The following is a 15,500-nucleotide window of genomic DNA, read 5'->3' on the forward strand; positions in this document are numbered from 1 at the left end:
GAATGGATGCCACCGAGAAAGAGAGGCGGAGACAGGAGGAGACAGTTACTGCAAGCTGAGCAACGCTGGATTTTTAAGTTAAAGATGCTTGAGCCATCTGGTCTGAATGATAAAATAGAATGGCACCATTTCTTTTGAATTCCATTGTTTCTTTGGATTGGCTATAGAACTGTTAACAATGAGTGATTCTTTTTCCTGATTGGTCCCCACAGAATGGCATCTAACATTTAAGAAGAGAGAGCCATTTTGAGGGGCATAATCTGCACTTTGAGAGCCGTAGGGTATGCTAAACTCTCTGGGGTTTTTTTTTTTTTTTTTGCTGTAAGAGGTTGAGTATTGTTTAGTCTGACTATAATGTTCAATAGGTGATAGATCTAATATTGATTAGCACATTTACAGAACTTTGCACCTGTGAATTGTGCACTGCAAGTCCCTGAAGCTGTTGTCCGAACGCTGGGCCACCTTCGGACAGTTGCAGAGGCGTCTGTCACCAGGGCTATGTTTAAAAGCAAAGTATTTCTGCTTCTTTCAAAGATTTCTGCAAGAAGCGTTTATAAGATATTTGATAATAAAAGTTGTCACTTTTATGCCAGTGATTGAGATACAGTAACCCGTAAGACCATAGACTGTAATAGTGGTCTGGATTTGCTGAGGCTTTTTCCTTCATGTGATTATTTAGAATGGCTTATCTTCCTACATTTCTTTATTTTTTTTGGTGTGTATCTGTGAGATATTGACAGCTTATGTTTTTAACTTAAAATTTGAGCAAAAATAAGCTTTAAAAATGTGCAAAATGACTGTAAGACAGAGTAGAGTGTAAGTGTAAACTAGTGCATTGTTTTGCTCCAAGTTTTCTTTCCCTGCAATTTCTGGAAGGAACAAAAATTCCACAGGAAAAAAACTGTAAGCATAAAAGCCAATGTTGAAAGTACTTGGGGGGAGAGGAAGGGAAAGGGAAAGGGCGACAGGGACTTAAATTTAACTATTAGGAGCAGAAATATCACTGTGCTCAATGTCTGGCATAAAAGCTCATGCCTAGCTGATGTCAGTGCTGATGATAACGTTGTTGTTCTGGTACACTGATGTCCTTATCAGCATTCTTTTGTCTGTATGAAAGGTCCAGGCTCATTAAACAATAGGCTTTGCATTGAATGATAAGCTTGCTTGAGTCTGCATTTTTGAAGTCAGGTTATTAATGCTGGATGGTGCCATGTATTATAATCCCATATATCTTTGATATATAGGAACACTTATACTGCCGTATTCTATATATTGTGCCTTAATTTACACGTGGAAATCAAAGAATCTTCTATAATGATGCATGTAACTTAATTGTTTAACTAGCAAATCAGTGTTGTCAATTGGATGTTAACAAGTAATTATCACCACTAACTGGCATTAATTAAGATTTACATGCAGAACTCACTAAGCGTATTCTGTAACATGGTGTGCGTAAATTCTAACTCACATAGGGGCCATATTAAAGAGCAGCAGTAAGCCCAACACAGGCTTACTGCTCACTCTTCTGGGACTTCCATCAGCCCAACATGGCCACTGGTGGTAGTTCCACCCTGAGCATGTGCCATTTCTGGGGGAAAAAGAAAACCTGTGGAAATGGCTTACGTGGCAGTAACATGGCAGTAACTGGGCATCGCCACGCCTGCATGGTTACCACCAGGTTAGTGAGGGAGCCCTTATCACCACCTCAGTGGGTGGTGGAAGGGCTCCCCTTTGCATGGCCACGTGGTAAGAGTTCTCTTACCACATGGCCATGTGTGTCTGGGGGCGTTTTACCTGCTGTGGTAAAAAGGGCCCTGGTGCATGAGAAAAAGGCCCCCACTGCTAGCGCAGAGCCCTTTTCCCCGCAGCTTGGTAAAAGGACCCCTTAGTTGAAAAGGGGGCATGGCCATTTGCGGGGTGTGGGCATTTCTAAAATCTATGCGCATTATTATAGAATACACTCTCTCTCTCTGCGTCGAATTTAGGCATCAGGATTTACGCTACATAAAACATGGCAAAAATGGCCACTACTAAACTTGGTTACATGGAGAGGCACTTGGCATAATTCCATATACCATGTAGAAATTTAAGCTTATTCTATATCATTTAGGTGTACTTTAGAGAATACACCTAAGCGTATTTATTTTTCACATGGAATTTTCAGGCGCCATATATAGAAGCTTGTTTTGCTCCTACACCAATATCACACACATACATCTTGCATTTTTATCTGAAGAACATGAATTTCACTTTATGTTTTTCCTCCTCATGAATTATAAGTTCATAAGAAATTATAGATTACAATAAATAAAACTATATAAGAAAAATAAATGAGCTAATTGATGGCAAAGCCTTTGTTCTATCTTCTAGTTAACTGGACTTCTACAAATATGCATCAGAATGGGAACTGAGACAGAAGCTAAATTTACATCTGTAGAGCAAATTCTGGACTATACTCTGGTGAGTACTACAACCTCTTGGAGCACAAAGACCATCATTTTATCATAGCAAGTTTAACTTAAGAAGGTAACTTTCTAAAATACTGCGGGCCTGATATTCAGACAGTGGGAATTAGCAGGGTTGCTGGTCAGATCAGTGGCATAGCTACGGGGGCCTTGGGGTCCTGGGCCCCCACAAATTGAATCCGGGGCCCCTGGTTTGCCTGGTGGGGGTCCCCAACCCCCGTCAGCTGAAGTCTTTCTCCAACGCTGTTTTCTGTGCATTGCCTGCCCTGTTTCCTTTCAGGTCGTGCTCATGATCAGTTTCACTAAAACCGAGTACGCATGCGACATGAGAGGAAACAGGGCAGGCAATGCTCAGAGAACAGTGCTGGAGAAGGCTTCAGCTGGCAGGGCTTGGGGACCCCCGCAAGCCGAGACATATGGGCTTGCGGCGGGGTGGAGGTTGTGGCAGGGAGGCAGGCCAATCTGTGCCCCCCCCACTTTGGGCTCCGGACCACCCAAACATTGAGGTCTGCCTACACCCCTGGAATGGATATTCAATGCTGGGATGTTTCCAGTGACTGGCATTGACTATCCAGTTTATTTTTGGCCAGATTAAACATAACCACTCAAGCTGATATTCAGCACTGACAGGTTAAGTTTGAACCGGCCAAAGATATACCTGTTATTTTGGTGGCCTAATTTGGCCAACAGACATAGTTGGTGATGCGCTGGATATTAGTGGATAGCCGGTTATATTGTGTGATGTAACTGGTTATTTGCTAAGAGCTAACTGGCAATATTCAGCAGGAGATAAACCAGCGCTCTCCTGCTGAATATTGCCGATAGCCGGTTAACCAGCCAGGAGCCATCCTTGGCCTGTTAAATAATTTTAAATATTGGCTGGTGTATTTTCAAGGGTGAAATATTGCTTTACCCATAGAAATAGGCATGTAATCAAATGTAAATAAAAAAATGGGTCCTTTTATGAAGTCGCGTAAGCGCCTACGCATGCCAATTCCAAATTACCACCCAGCTATGCGTGGCCTGGGTGGTAATTTCATTTTTGACCCACATCCGATACGTGCATCAGAAAATATTTTTATTTTCTGGTGCGCGGGTGATAATTGGCATTTGGACATGCATTGACCATTACCGCCTGATAATGCATGAGACTTTACCACTGTGAATGGCTGGCAGTAAGGTCTCAGACACAAAATGGATGAGTACCAGTTTTCATTTTGCCGCACGTCCATTTTCCCCCCCCCCCCAAAAGGCATTTATTTTTTACAGTTGCGCTGAAAAATGATCCTGCGCGTATCCTAAACACACGCCTAGACTAGCGCAGGCCATTTTTCAGTGCACCTTAGTAAAAGGACCCTAAAATGAATACATTACTAGGCTTATAAAATTGAATGTCTGATACATGGATCACGTTAGCTGTATGTGCACAAGTGTACCCCAAATCAGTGGCAGTATATATTTGTGTATATATGTTGAAAAATCTGAACATATGCTTGTAAATAAACTCTGCAAATTTGTGCATGCCAAAGATCATATTTTCCTAGAGGCAAAGTAAGGCATTCTTTAAAAATCTATACTATGATACGCAAGCTTGCAGTGATAAAATTACCCCTTAAATTATTATGTACACTGTATATTAAATAAAACATGGTATATTCTTTTTTTAGAACTGTGTTTCTGAGGGACCAGATCATGTTGATGGTGAAAATATCCCCAAAGGGTGGCCCACTCAAGGTGAAATAACTTTTAAAGATTACCAGATGAAATACAGAGAATCTACTCCTATCATTCTTAAAGGACTGAATATGAGAATCCACGCACAAGAAACCATTGGCATTGTTGGAAGAACAGGTTCTGGTGAGATTCTTCTTTCATCCTATTTAGCATCATAATCCAAACTCGATGTCCAGCCAAAAGTTAACAGGATAAAGTAGGTGGGATCAAAGGCATACTGGGGGCATAACTTTCTTTTACATGAATAATGCCAGTGTTTAGCGCCATCTGGTTAAAAATAAGTCATTAAACTAGAGGGCAGAAAAACCAGGTATAAAGATAATCGGATATGGTATCCAGCTATCTTCATCTGAATATATTCAATAGTGCCAGCTCTTTGAATATATAACTCAAACTGCAGGAGATAGACGGGCTGCCTCCCGTACACTGAGTCTGGATATTCAATGCTGGGCCATTTCCGGTGACTGGCATTAAATATCCAGTCTATTTTGGACCAGTTTAAACAGCCTTGCCAATATTCAGCACTGGCCAGTTATGTATAAACTGGCCAAAGATATTCCAGGGTTTCACATGGCCAAATATGGCTGCCAAACTCACACTGAAAATCGGCGGATAGCCAATAACTGGCGATATTCAGTGGGATACAGCCGGCTATCTCTCTCTGAAAATCGCTGGATAGCCAGCTAAGTACCATTTAACCGCCTAGGTGCTGTTCCTGGCCAGTTAAATGGTTTTGAATATCGGGGGGGGGGGGGGGGGGTAGATTATAACATACACTAATGCCTGTTCTTAAAATTATAAACAAGCATTTACATCTGCTCCAGAAGAGATGTAAATCCATGCCTTCAGAGTAGGTACAATTTCTCTACTTGTTCTAGCATTGTATAAAGGCAAGAAGGCAACAACTTGTCTGTATAAAATTAAATTAAATTATGCGCTGAAAACAAGCTTACACGAGGTGGTTCCTTGTACAATTGCCCTCTTTGGGGGTGATTCTGTAATTGGGTGCCACAATATAGCTACCTCAGTGTCATGTGCTGAGCATTAATTCTATAATGGCATATGGGTGCCAAGATGCACCCATATGCCTAGTGGTTAGTGCAGCAGACTTTGATCCTGGGGAACTGGGTTCAATTCCCACTGCAGCTCCATGTGACTGTGGGCAAGTCACTTAACCCTCCATTGCCCCAGGTACAAAATAAGTACCTGTATATATGTAAAGCACTTTGAATGTAGTTGCAAAATACCACAGAAAGGCGGTATATCAAGTCCCATTTCCCCTTATTATAGAATGAAAGTGTAAATTGGCATTGGTGTACCTACATTTTGGCGTGTCTGCATACACCATGTCAATGGCATGCATAGAGGAATGCACCTCAGGACAACAAGCCATAAGCCATAAGTTATATATCGCACCGGGATTTATGCATGGAAATCGAAGTGAATTCTATTACAATGCGCATAACTTAATTAGTTAACAAGCTAATCAGCACTGATAATTGGATGTTAACAAGCACTAATTGGCATTAATTAGAATTTATGCACACTACCTTCTAAGCATATTCTGCGACGACGTACACGTACATTTTAATGGGTGCTGCTGAAAAGGAAGCATGGCTATGTGTGTGGAATGGGTGGGTTGTGAGCATTCCGGAAAACTATGTGCAGGGTTTTAGAATACACCTGCTCTGCGCCTGACTTAGGTGTTGGTATTTACACCAAGTTTTACTTGGCGTTAATGGCCGAGCCTAGAGTTAGGCACTGTCAAGGCTGCTCGGTGTATTCTATATACTACATGGAAATTTAGGCTTATTCCATAAAGTACACCTAAATTAAGGCATACTTTATAGAATGCGCTTAGGCGAATTTGAATTCGGCATTGAATTTTTAGGCGTGATATATAGAATCTAGTCCAATGTGCTTAAATTGAAGACATGCCCTTATAGCAATTAGATTAGCAGGGTTTAAAAAAGATTGGGATAATTTCCTAAAAGAAAACTCTATAACTCTTGGGGGAAAATCCACTGCTTATTTCTAGGATAAGCAGCATAAAATCTGTTTTACTGTTCTGGGATCTTGCCAGGTACTTGTGATTTGGATTGGTCAATGTTGGAAACAGGATACTGGGTGTGATGGACCTTTGGTCTGCCCCCATTATGGCAACACTTATGTTCTCAGGTCCCATCCATGCTTCACCCACTTGTATGCCCCCTTGCAATTATGCACTAACTGCAAGTTCCCAGTTATAGAATTGCCTTGCTCCTGTGCAAATAGATCATTGATATCACTCGGTAATAATTGGAAATTGTTTTAATATATAGGACGATAAACCTAGTTAGTCATGCTGAGATCTGAACCTGTAAATCTCATATCTACATGGGTGCTATAAACAGACACCTTAGATCAGCATTTATCAAACATTCTGTGGCTATGACCCCCAGGGCATAAACCAATGATGTTTCTGTGGAGGGACCTCCAGGGTCACAACCCCAAACTCAGGTTCAATATTAGATGGCAGACTCATACCTTTCGACACCATGTAACAACAGTAGGGTATATGCTGTACACTTTTTCTTGATTCTGTATTCATAAAAAATCAGGCACATTTCAGTGCACTCACAGAACACTTCTATAAAAATCAGATAGCAATTCTCTGGTGCCATTATAAAGTAATATGGTGGCCCGTGGATATCTGAAGGTTAACTCCAGAATACTGCCTATGGGAATCTGTGACTTTTTTTTACAATACGGCAATGTATCTGTCAAACTAAAAGCATGGCACTGCAAATTTTCCTTAGGAAAATCATCGCTTGGGGTGGCCCTGTTCCGTCTGGTGGAGCCAACTGCTGGCACTATCTTGATTGATGATGTGGATATCTGTAAGGTTGGACTGGAAGATCTGCGCTCTAATCTGTCTATCATTCCTCAGGATCCGGTGTTATTTCTTGGCACTGTGAGGTAAGGTGGATGGGCTAGCTGTAGATGAAAGCACATTCAAGATGACGGCCTGCCGTCCAGTCCAGAAAGGAGCACATATTTGGCAAAGAGACATTCTGAAATGGTGCCCAGTAAAGCAACACAAAGCACAAGAGTCTATCATTTAATTGACAAAGCACTGAAGCAGATGAAATTACCAAAGACCTTTTTTTCAGTTTTAATAGATTTAACATGTGTATATCAGATGTCAGTGCAGAAAAGGATAATGATGAAAGACTTTAATTCAGCTCTGAAGAATAGCTAATCAGAAGGAAAAAAATTCAGTAGAGCTTAGCAACTGAAGCACTGAACCAGTGCAATAATTCACTGACTGGAATGGCACAAGACCCAAGCACCGTTTAACTCATTCAAGATTGTTTTCTTTTTTATTGATTAACTACAGAGTTACAAAAGAAGTGATATAACGGAGCCAGCCCTTTTGGGCAAGTCTTGCTAAGAGGCTGATATTAGCAAGGCCTGCTAGCAGGGGATTTTCCTTTGATGGTCACAAAGGGCTCTGTCCTGATAACTCCCAAATCTCAGGCACAAAGCTGTTTTCTAATTACTGCTCCAGCCCCTCTCCTTCTATGCATTGCCTAGGAAACATGAAAGGAGGGGCTGAAACTTGAGTGGACTGAATAGAAAGGAAAGAGACTCTTGACTCCCTAGTCCTGCTCCTCCTCTCCTGTCCTGTAGCAAACATGAGGAAAAGGGGCAAGGCTAGAGCGGGTAAGAGTTTGGTTTTGACTGTTTGTTGTTAATTTTTAATTTGTGGCCACTTTTTCTATATTTGATAAGGGTTTTTCTGTGTTCTGTCTCTGTGAGCAGCATGAGATATTCTGCTAACATGTAGTGTATAATCTAGCTTGTTCTATTTTCTAAATAGAAAGTATAGTGTTAATAATATACTTGGATATTTAGGCTGCATTTTCAATAATGCTTAAGGTAAATAACAACATATTTTTGAATTCATAGAATAAGTCCCCACCCCAAAAAGCTAACAATTTAATGGCCCGGTAAGCTATGTTAAGGCAATAATGCATATTATTTGTCAAGAATGCAGTTTAAGATGGGATTTTTTTTAGCTCATAAACTGTGTTATTCATAGAAAAATAATAATACTTTGAAAGGCTGTTATCTTTCCTGTCTAGGATTCTGTGGCCCAATAATAATAATAATAATGTTTATATACTGTCTGATACCAGGAGCTGTAGATGGTTTAGAAAGGAAGGCATTAAGCCTAAAACAGCTAACAATCAAGAAAAATTAAAACAGTAAACATACTTTCTAAAAAGCCAAGTTTTTAGTAATTTACGAAAATGCATATAATGTTGTTCTAACCTTAGTTCTACAGGGAGAGAATTCCACAATTGTGGGTTTGCAGCAGCAAATAATTTCTTCGTGAAAGTAATGGCAAATCTAATAATTCAGCTGTCTATTTGAATGAAAAGTAAGCAAATTAGCCAGGTAGATCAGTCTTATTCCATTCAAGATTTTGTGTATAAAGCTTAACGCTTTAAATTCAATGCAAGCTATAACTGGTAGTCACTAGCCACCAGTGTAAAGATATCAGTAATGGAAGGATTCTATCAAGCTTTGATTTAAACAAAACTACTCTTGCAGCGTATTTTGAATGAATTGTAGACAAAATAATGATTTTTATGTTAATCCTAAATAAAGAACATTGTAGTAGTCCAAAAGAGAAAATAAATTAGAGCTTGAATCAACTCCTGTAAGTTGTCAATAGAAAACTAGAACCAAATCTGATGGAAGAAGTGTAAATTTGCCATAAGACATTAGGGCCCCGTTTACCAAGCCGCACAGTAGTCGTGCAAACGTTTTAGCATATACTAAGAATTAGTGCACGCTAATGCTAGAGAAACCCATAGGAATATAATGGGTGTCTCTATCATTAGCACATGCTAATTTTTAGTGCACGCTAAAATGTTAGCCCGCCTACAGTGCGGCTTAGTAAATAGGGCCCTGAGCTTGGGAATCACCACAAAGCTGAGTCCAGCAAGATTCAAAAACTCGGAACAGTAGTTTGTAGTGTTATTATAGTTCCATCTAATTTTAATTCCACAGATGGATGATTTCTATCTCCCACCCATAGTACTGTGGACTTTTCTACATTCAGTTTTGGTCTATGAACAATCATCTATTGAAAGTTCTTATGAAAACAATCATAAAACAAAATAAAATGTATAGCTAATTGAAGAAGTTGCAGGAAAGATGATTTGTACATCATCTGTATATATATATATATATATATATATATATATATATATATATATATATATATATATCTACTATAATAAAACTCACCCTCAACATTCTGAAGACAACATTCTGAAGTCACTCAGTCACTCACTGAAGGGTTCATGGATTCATGGTGGTGAAGCCAGAACACTGACCATGTCTCTCTGCCCCGCCCTCGCATGACGGACCAATCAGAAAAAACGCCCTCAACATTCTGAAACACAAAGGACCATCACTACACCGTTCCCAGGCAACACTAGGCAACGTAAGACGGACCAATCAGAGGAAACTACGTGACAATAAGGGAGGAGCATTCCCCAGCAGAATGGCTCATTATCTGTGCAGCACGGAGAGCACAGAACCACCGCTGGAACGAGAGAAGAATATTCCTGCTGTGGGTATGTGCAAAAATAGACCAGGGGAGAGGGGGGGGGGGGGGGGAGGGAAATTTTTAAATGCCTAATGCCAGTACTGAAGAGTGCCAGAGGGCCTATAGCACAGACTATATTTGGGATCGCTTGACATGGAGTCAGAGGAGCCGGAAAACAACGTGCCCGTCACCATCTGGGACAAGGACAAGCTGCGGCCCAGCTGGAAGGATTACCCGCGACCCAGCCAGCAGCAAACAGCGACCAAGGAAGGGGGAGGAGTAGGGAAACACGCTCCGCGTGTTTCCCTACTCCTTCCCTGCCTAGGAATCGCTGGAGACTGGCTGCCAAACTAACGAAACAACCGCACACCGACGCACCACCTCCATCATTAGAAAGGCATCCACTCTTTCTTCAACAGAAATGCAAACTAATAATACAAAACAAACAAAGAATACATGGTTTCTCAGGCAGCTGCAGGTAACTCCCCACCCCCTTCCTCTTCCCCTTTTGCCGAAGTGGCCAAGGACGTGCCCAACCATCCCCAGCCTCAGGCAAGCTGTCTCCCACCTCGGGGATTCCCCGAGCACCCGGAAAAAGACGGCGCTGATTCCTGCAGCGCATAAATGTTCCAGCATTCCCCTGCAGCTGGCCTGAAATGGACCAAGCATACCGGATCACCCCCTTACGGCCCGAGACCGTGCTCTTCTCCCTTCCGCCAACTTAAAACAACCATCCCCGTCCTCAGGCAAGCCGTCACCCACCTCCAGGATGCCCAGAACCCCAGCCCAATGGAAAAAGATGGCGCTGCTTCCAACAGCACATTTCTCTTCCAGCATTCCCCTACAGCAGCCCTGAAATGGCCAAAAAATACCGACAAAGAACGTGCTCCTCAACCTTCCGCCCATCTAAAACAACACTGCTGCCTCAGCACAACACAAAAAAAAACCATGGAAAAAAAAAACAACACTCAACAAAGGCTGACACCCCCTACAACCACATTTACATTTCACCAACAGAAAGACCCCCCTCCACAAACCTCCTTGACAGACAAAACCACACACACACAATACAACAGAAACACACCGACAAAGCCACACACCAATCCAACCCACTTTGCCAGCACAGCACAGCACATCCCCCAACCCCCAAGCAAAAAACAAAACAAAACAAAAAAAAGACACACATCAACAACCTGCACAGAATGTGGGTGCAGGGGGGAGTGCCTTGAAAGGAGATCAGGGAATAGAGGTATTTTTGTAAGAACTGGTTCAACTTGGAGTATGCTAATTTTGCATTGCTACAACCAGCTCAGCAACGCCACAGTAAATTTACCACACAGGCCTAAGTTGGGGTACCTGAAGTAATGGGAGAAAAGGCATCTCTCCAAAGTTCATAAGGAGTGTTGGTGTGGGATTGCTTTAACCACCGTGTTACTTGTTTTCTCTGCTGGACACCCCCCCCCCCCCCCCACACACACACACAATAATGTTGTTCTCTATCCCAATGTACTATTTTCACTGCTGCCTTTTTGTAGGTAGGGTTGTTGCTGTTTGAGTTATTGCAGTTTTGGTACAGCATATTTGCCACACACCTTTGCAAGGTTGTGTCGTACTTCACAAGGTGCCTGGTAATGAAGTGAGTTTATTTCTCTATTACTGAATAGATAAAAGCATTTGAAAATTATTGATGAGAAGAAGGAGCAGAAAACTAGAAAACATCCTAGTTCAGCACAGCCAGTTATTTCAGATCCTACTTTCAGGCAATGCAGCATGGCTTTCTGTTATTAAACTTTGCTTTCTTGTTATGTTTTTTTCAGTCTACCCCCAAAAATCATAGATCACATCAGGCACTTTGACATGAGATATGGAACATATTGTATTATCTGTGTGTACATATATTTTTGGTCTCTCTTATCTGAGTCTTTCTCCTCCACCACTAATTTCAGGCTCCATTATTTCTACTTTGATGCACCACACACCTAGAATACAATTGCTGAGTTCATGTGTCATGTTCCCTCTCTGGTCCTACTCAAATCCAGCCTAAAATCTCACCTTACTGAGACTGCTTTTAGATCTTAACCTCTCATTCTACTTGTTATTCCCATGTTCCCCCTAATATTTAAACACCACTGCTGCGTCGACTTCAGAAGCTGTTTGCAACATTTAAATATATAACTGGATATTCCATACTGGGTCGTACCAAGATGCAGGTGTTGAATATTTGTATATAAGGTGGCCTCTGGAAGTTATTAGGGTTTGGCAGTCAAAAAAAATTTTCATTTTGTGTCACTTCCCATACCATTTCCAGAAATGTTCATTTTATTCATTTTTATTTAGCCATTTTAAGGACAAGGAGCAAAGTCATTGAATGCATTCTCTTTTGAAAAGGTGTACACTATTTGCAGAGAGGACATACTTTTTTTCAGATATTACATGCAAGCATGCATGCATTGTTTGCACATGTGCAGTGGGTTACACGTGCACGGTTTTTCAAATGGGTGCACTTTCAGGAAAAGAGGGCACACTATTATCAACAAATGAAAAAACACATAATTTGTTTCTTTTGCTTGGTTTTTGTTGGTTAATAACATGCAGTGACATGGGATATGTGGTTGGCGTATCCCATGTCACTGCAAACGACAGCCCATCCCTACTACTGATTTTCAGCGCCAGTACCTGGTTAACTATTTGGACATGGTAGCTCTAGCATATCTAGGTCCGCCCCGCCCTGGGTGCTAGCAGCAAGGGGATGCAAGGTCCCCTGCCATGGAACAAGATGTTACATCTGAGAGCGTAGGAGATTGGCAGAGCCGACAGTGCATGCCTGCTCCATGCACCCCCTTGCTTGGAGGAGGGTTGTGTGCATTTTCCTGGGTTGCACACACGCTGTGCCCGGGGGGGGGGGGGGTGCTCCACCCCGTCCCAGGTGCCATGTAAGTTAGGTATGCCGCTGCATGGTAGAACAGTTATTTTCTAGATGAATAATACCCCTGAAAATCATGTCTGAGCATCTCATGCTAGCCAGGTAGTGCTGGGCTAGTCAGGGAGCAGAGCTAAGGTGGAGCTGGAAGTAAGAATGGAAGAACAGATTACTGGTTAGTACAGCAGCGTGAGAACCTGGGGAACAGTAACATAGTAAACATGGTAATATAGTAAATGACAGCAGATAAAGACCTGTACAGTTCATCCAGTCTGCTCAACAAGATAAATTCATTTTACATGATATGCGATACTTTGTATGTATACCCGAGTTTGATTTGTCCTTCCCATTTTCAGGGCACAGACCGTAGACGTCTGCCCACCACTGTTCTTGTACTAAAGGTTCTGAAGCTAATGTCTAAGCCCCTTAAAATTTACACTCCAGCCCATCCATATCTATTTGGTCATGATCAGGGCACAGACTGTAGAAGTCTGCCCAGCATTGGCTTTGCCTCCCAATTACCGGTGTTGCCACCCAATCTCTGCTAAGATTCTGTGGATCCATTCCTTTTAAACAGGATTCCTTTGTGTTTATCCCACACATGTTTGAATTTCATTACTGTTTTCATCTCCACCACCTCCTGCGGGAGGGCGTTCCACGTATCTACCACCCTTTCCGTGAAAAATTACTTCCTGATATTACTCCTCAGTCTTGCCCCCTTCATCCTCAATTCATGTCCTCTAGTTCTACCGCCTTCCCATCTCGGAAAAGGTTTGTTTGCAAATTAATACCTTTCAAATATTTGAACATCTGTATCATGGCACCCCTGTTTCTCCTTTCCTTCAAGGTATACATGTTCAAGTCTCTCCTCATATAGTTTGCAACGCAAATCCCATACCATTTTTGTAGCTTTTATTTGCACTGTTTCGTCTTTATTTTTACATCTTTAGCAAGCTAAGGCCTCCAAAACTGTACCACTGCAGCTCCTTGTGACACTGGGCATGTCACTTAACCCTCCGTTGCCCAGGTTCAAAAGCTTTGATTGTGAGCCCACTAGGGACAGAGAAAGCATCTGCATATAATAAATGTAAACTGCTTTGACTGTACCGCAGAAAGTCAGTATATCAAATCACATTACTGTTACCCTTTATCCAGGTACCATCAATATTCAGCACTGGAGGAGTGGCCTAGTGGTTAGAATGGTGGACTTTGGTCCTGGGGAACTGGGTTTGATTCCCACTGCAGGCACAGGCAGCTCCTTGTGACTATGGGCAAGTCACTTAACCCTCCATTGCTCCTGGTACAAAATAAGTACCTGAATATATGTAAACCGCTTTGAATGTAATTGCAAAAACCTCAGAAAGGCGGTATATCAAGTCCCATTTTCCTTTCCCTAGTTGAGATTCTACATGGAATGTTGCTACTATTGAGATTCTGTTGCTACTATTTGAGATTCTACATGGAATGTTGCTATTCCACTAGCAACATTCCATGTAGAAGCCTGCCCTTGCAGATCAGCAACGTGGCCACGCAGGCTTCTGTTTCTGTGAGTCTGATGTCCTGCACATACATGTTTCTGTGAGTCTGACGTGCAGGACGTCAGACTCACAGAAACAGAAGCCTGTGCTGCCGTATTGCTGATCTGCAAGGGCAGGCTTCTACATGGAATGTTGCTAGTGGAGGAGTAGCCTAGTGGTCAGTGCAGTGGACTTTGATCCTGGGGAACTGGATTTGAATCCCACTGCAGCTCCTTGTGACTCTGGGCAAGTCACTTAACCCTCCCAGGTACAAATAAGTACCTGTATATAATATGTAAGCCGCATTGAGCCTGCTATGAGTGGGAAAGCACGGGGTACAAATGTAATAAAAATAAATAAATAAAAATAACTATTTGGACAATTTAGGACAGTTATCCGGGTGCCAGAGCTGAATATTGGTGGTATACCTGGATAATTTCTGGCTGTCTTAACTCCACCTCTGAATTGCCCTGGCACTACCCAGAGAGTGTCGAGGTGGTCAGACATGATTTTCAGCAGCTTTATCAATGTATTTTGGTGCAAAGTCCTTGGGTACTTTATGGACATACTTTCTCTTTGAACTATGTTTTCTTTTAGGTGCTTTTTGGATAGGCAGTTTCCAAAAAGCATTTTTACTTGGGTAAATTAGTTTTTACCCATACAGGGCTTAATTTCTGGGGAGTGGCCTAGAACTCGGTTTCACCACTTCTTTTCAGACTTCAGAGCAGCAGAGGTGTTCTGCTCCACTTCTTCACTTCCAGGCAACCTGTAGGGAAGAGCTATCTAGAATTTTGGATACTGCATTTAACAATACATTTTTAAATAAAAATAATAATAAAAGGTAGGCAATGAACCTGGAGCAGAACAGAGTAGTCACTCTGTTCCCTAATCCAGCTCCTCTTCGCTGGTTACTTCTGTCCCTGACCACCTTCCTCTTCCTCTGGCTCTATTTTTCTGCTTTCTTTTTTTCCACAAATTAAGCCCTGTACCCAGGAGATAGCGGTTGCTGAGGATGGGTAGACTGGATGGGCCATTTGGCTCTTATCTGCTGTCATGTTTCTGTGTAAGTGGCTTTTTGAAAATTTCTGCCCTCTGCGCAATTATGCACTTTTACAGGGTCATTCTTGGAGAGGTGGTGGTGGGGCCATCATGATTATTGAACTTAATTATCAAAATCTCTAGGAGGGGTAGTAGGTGGTTTGTGGAACTGAAAGTTATTGGGACGTGCAAGGTTAAGTTTCATTTAGGCTGCCTGTTGC

At 41.9% G+C, this 15,500-nt stretch overlaps 1 protein-coding gene across 7 annotated transcripts in view; it reads left to right on the forward strand.

Moving 5' to 3' along the window:
• Positions 1 to 15,500, forward strand: part of ABCC12 (ATP binding cassette subfamily C member 12) — a 198,594-nt gene that overhangs the window by 157,709 nt on the left and 25,385 nt on the right. For all 7 annotated transcript variants that reach the window (XM_030204370.1, XM_030204371.1, XM_030204373.1 and 4 more), the window contains 3 exons: positions 2,371 to 2,460; positions 4,133 to 4,322; positions 6,998 to 7,157. In XM_030204370.1, the coding sequence (XP_030060230.1) occupies positions 2,371 to 2,460; positions 4,133 to 4,322; positions 6,998 to 7,157 (440 nt within the window). The remainder of the gene's footprint in view (positions 1 to 2,370; positions 2,461 to 4,132; positions 4,323 to 6,997; positions 7,158 to 15,500) is intronic.

The sequence above is a fragment of the Microcaecilia unicolor genome, chromosome 5, assembly GCF_901765095.1.
Source record: "Microcaecilia unicolor chromosome 5, aMicUni1.1, whole genome shotgun sequence".
Lineage (NCBI taxonomy): Eukaryota > Metazoa > Chordata > Amphibia > Gymnophiona > Siphonopidae > Microcaecilia > Microcaecilia unicolor.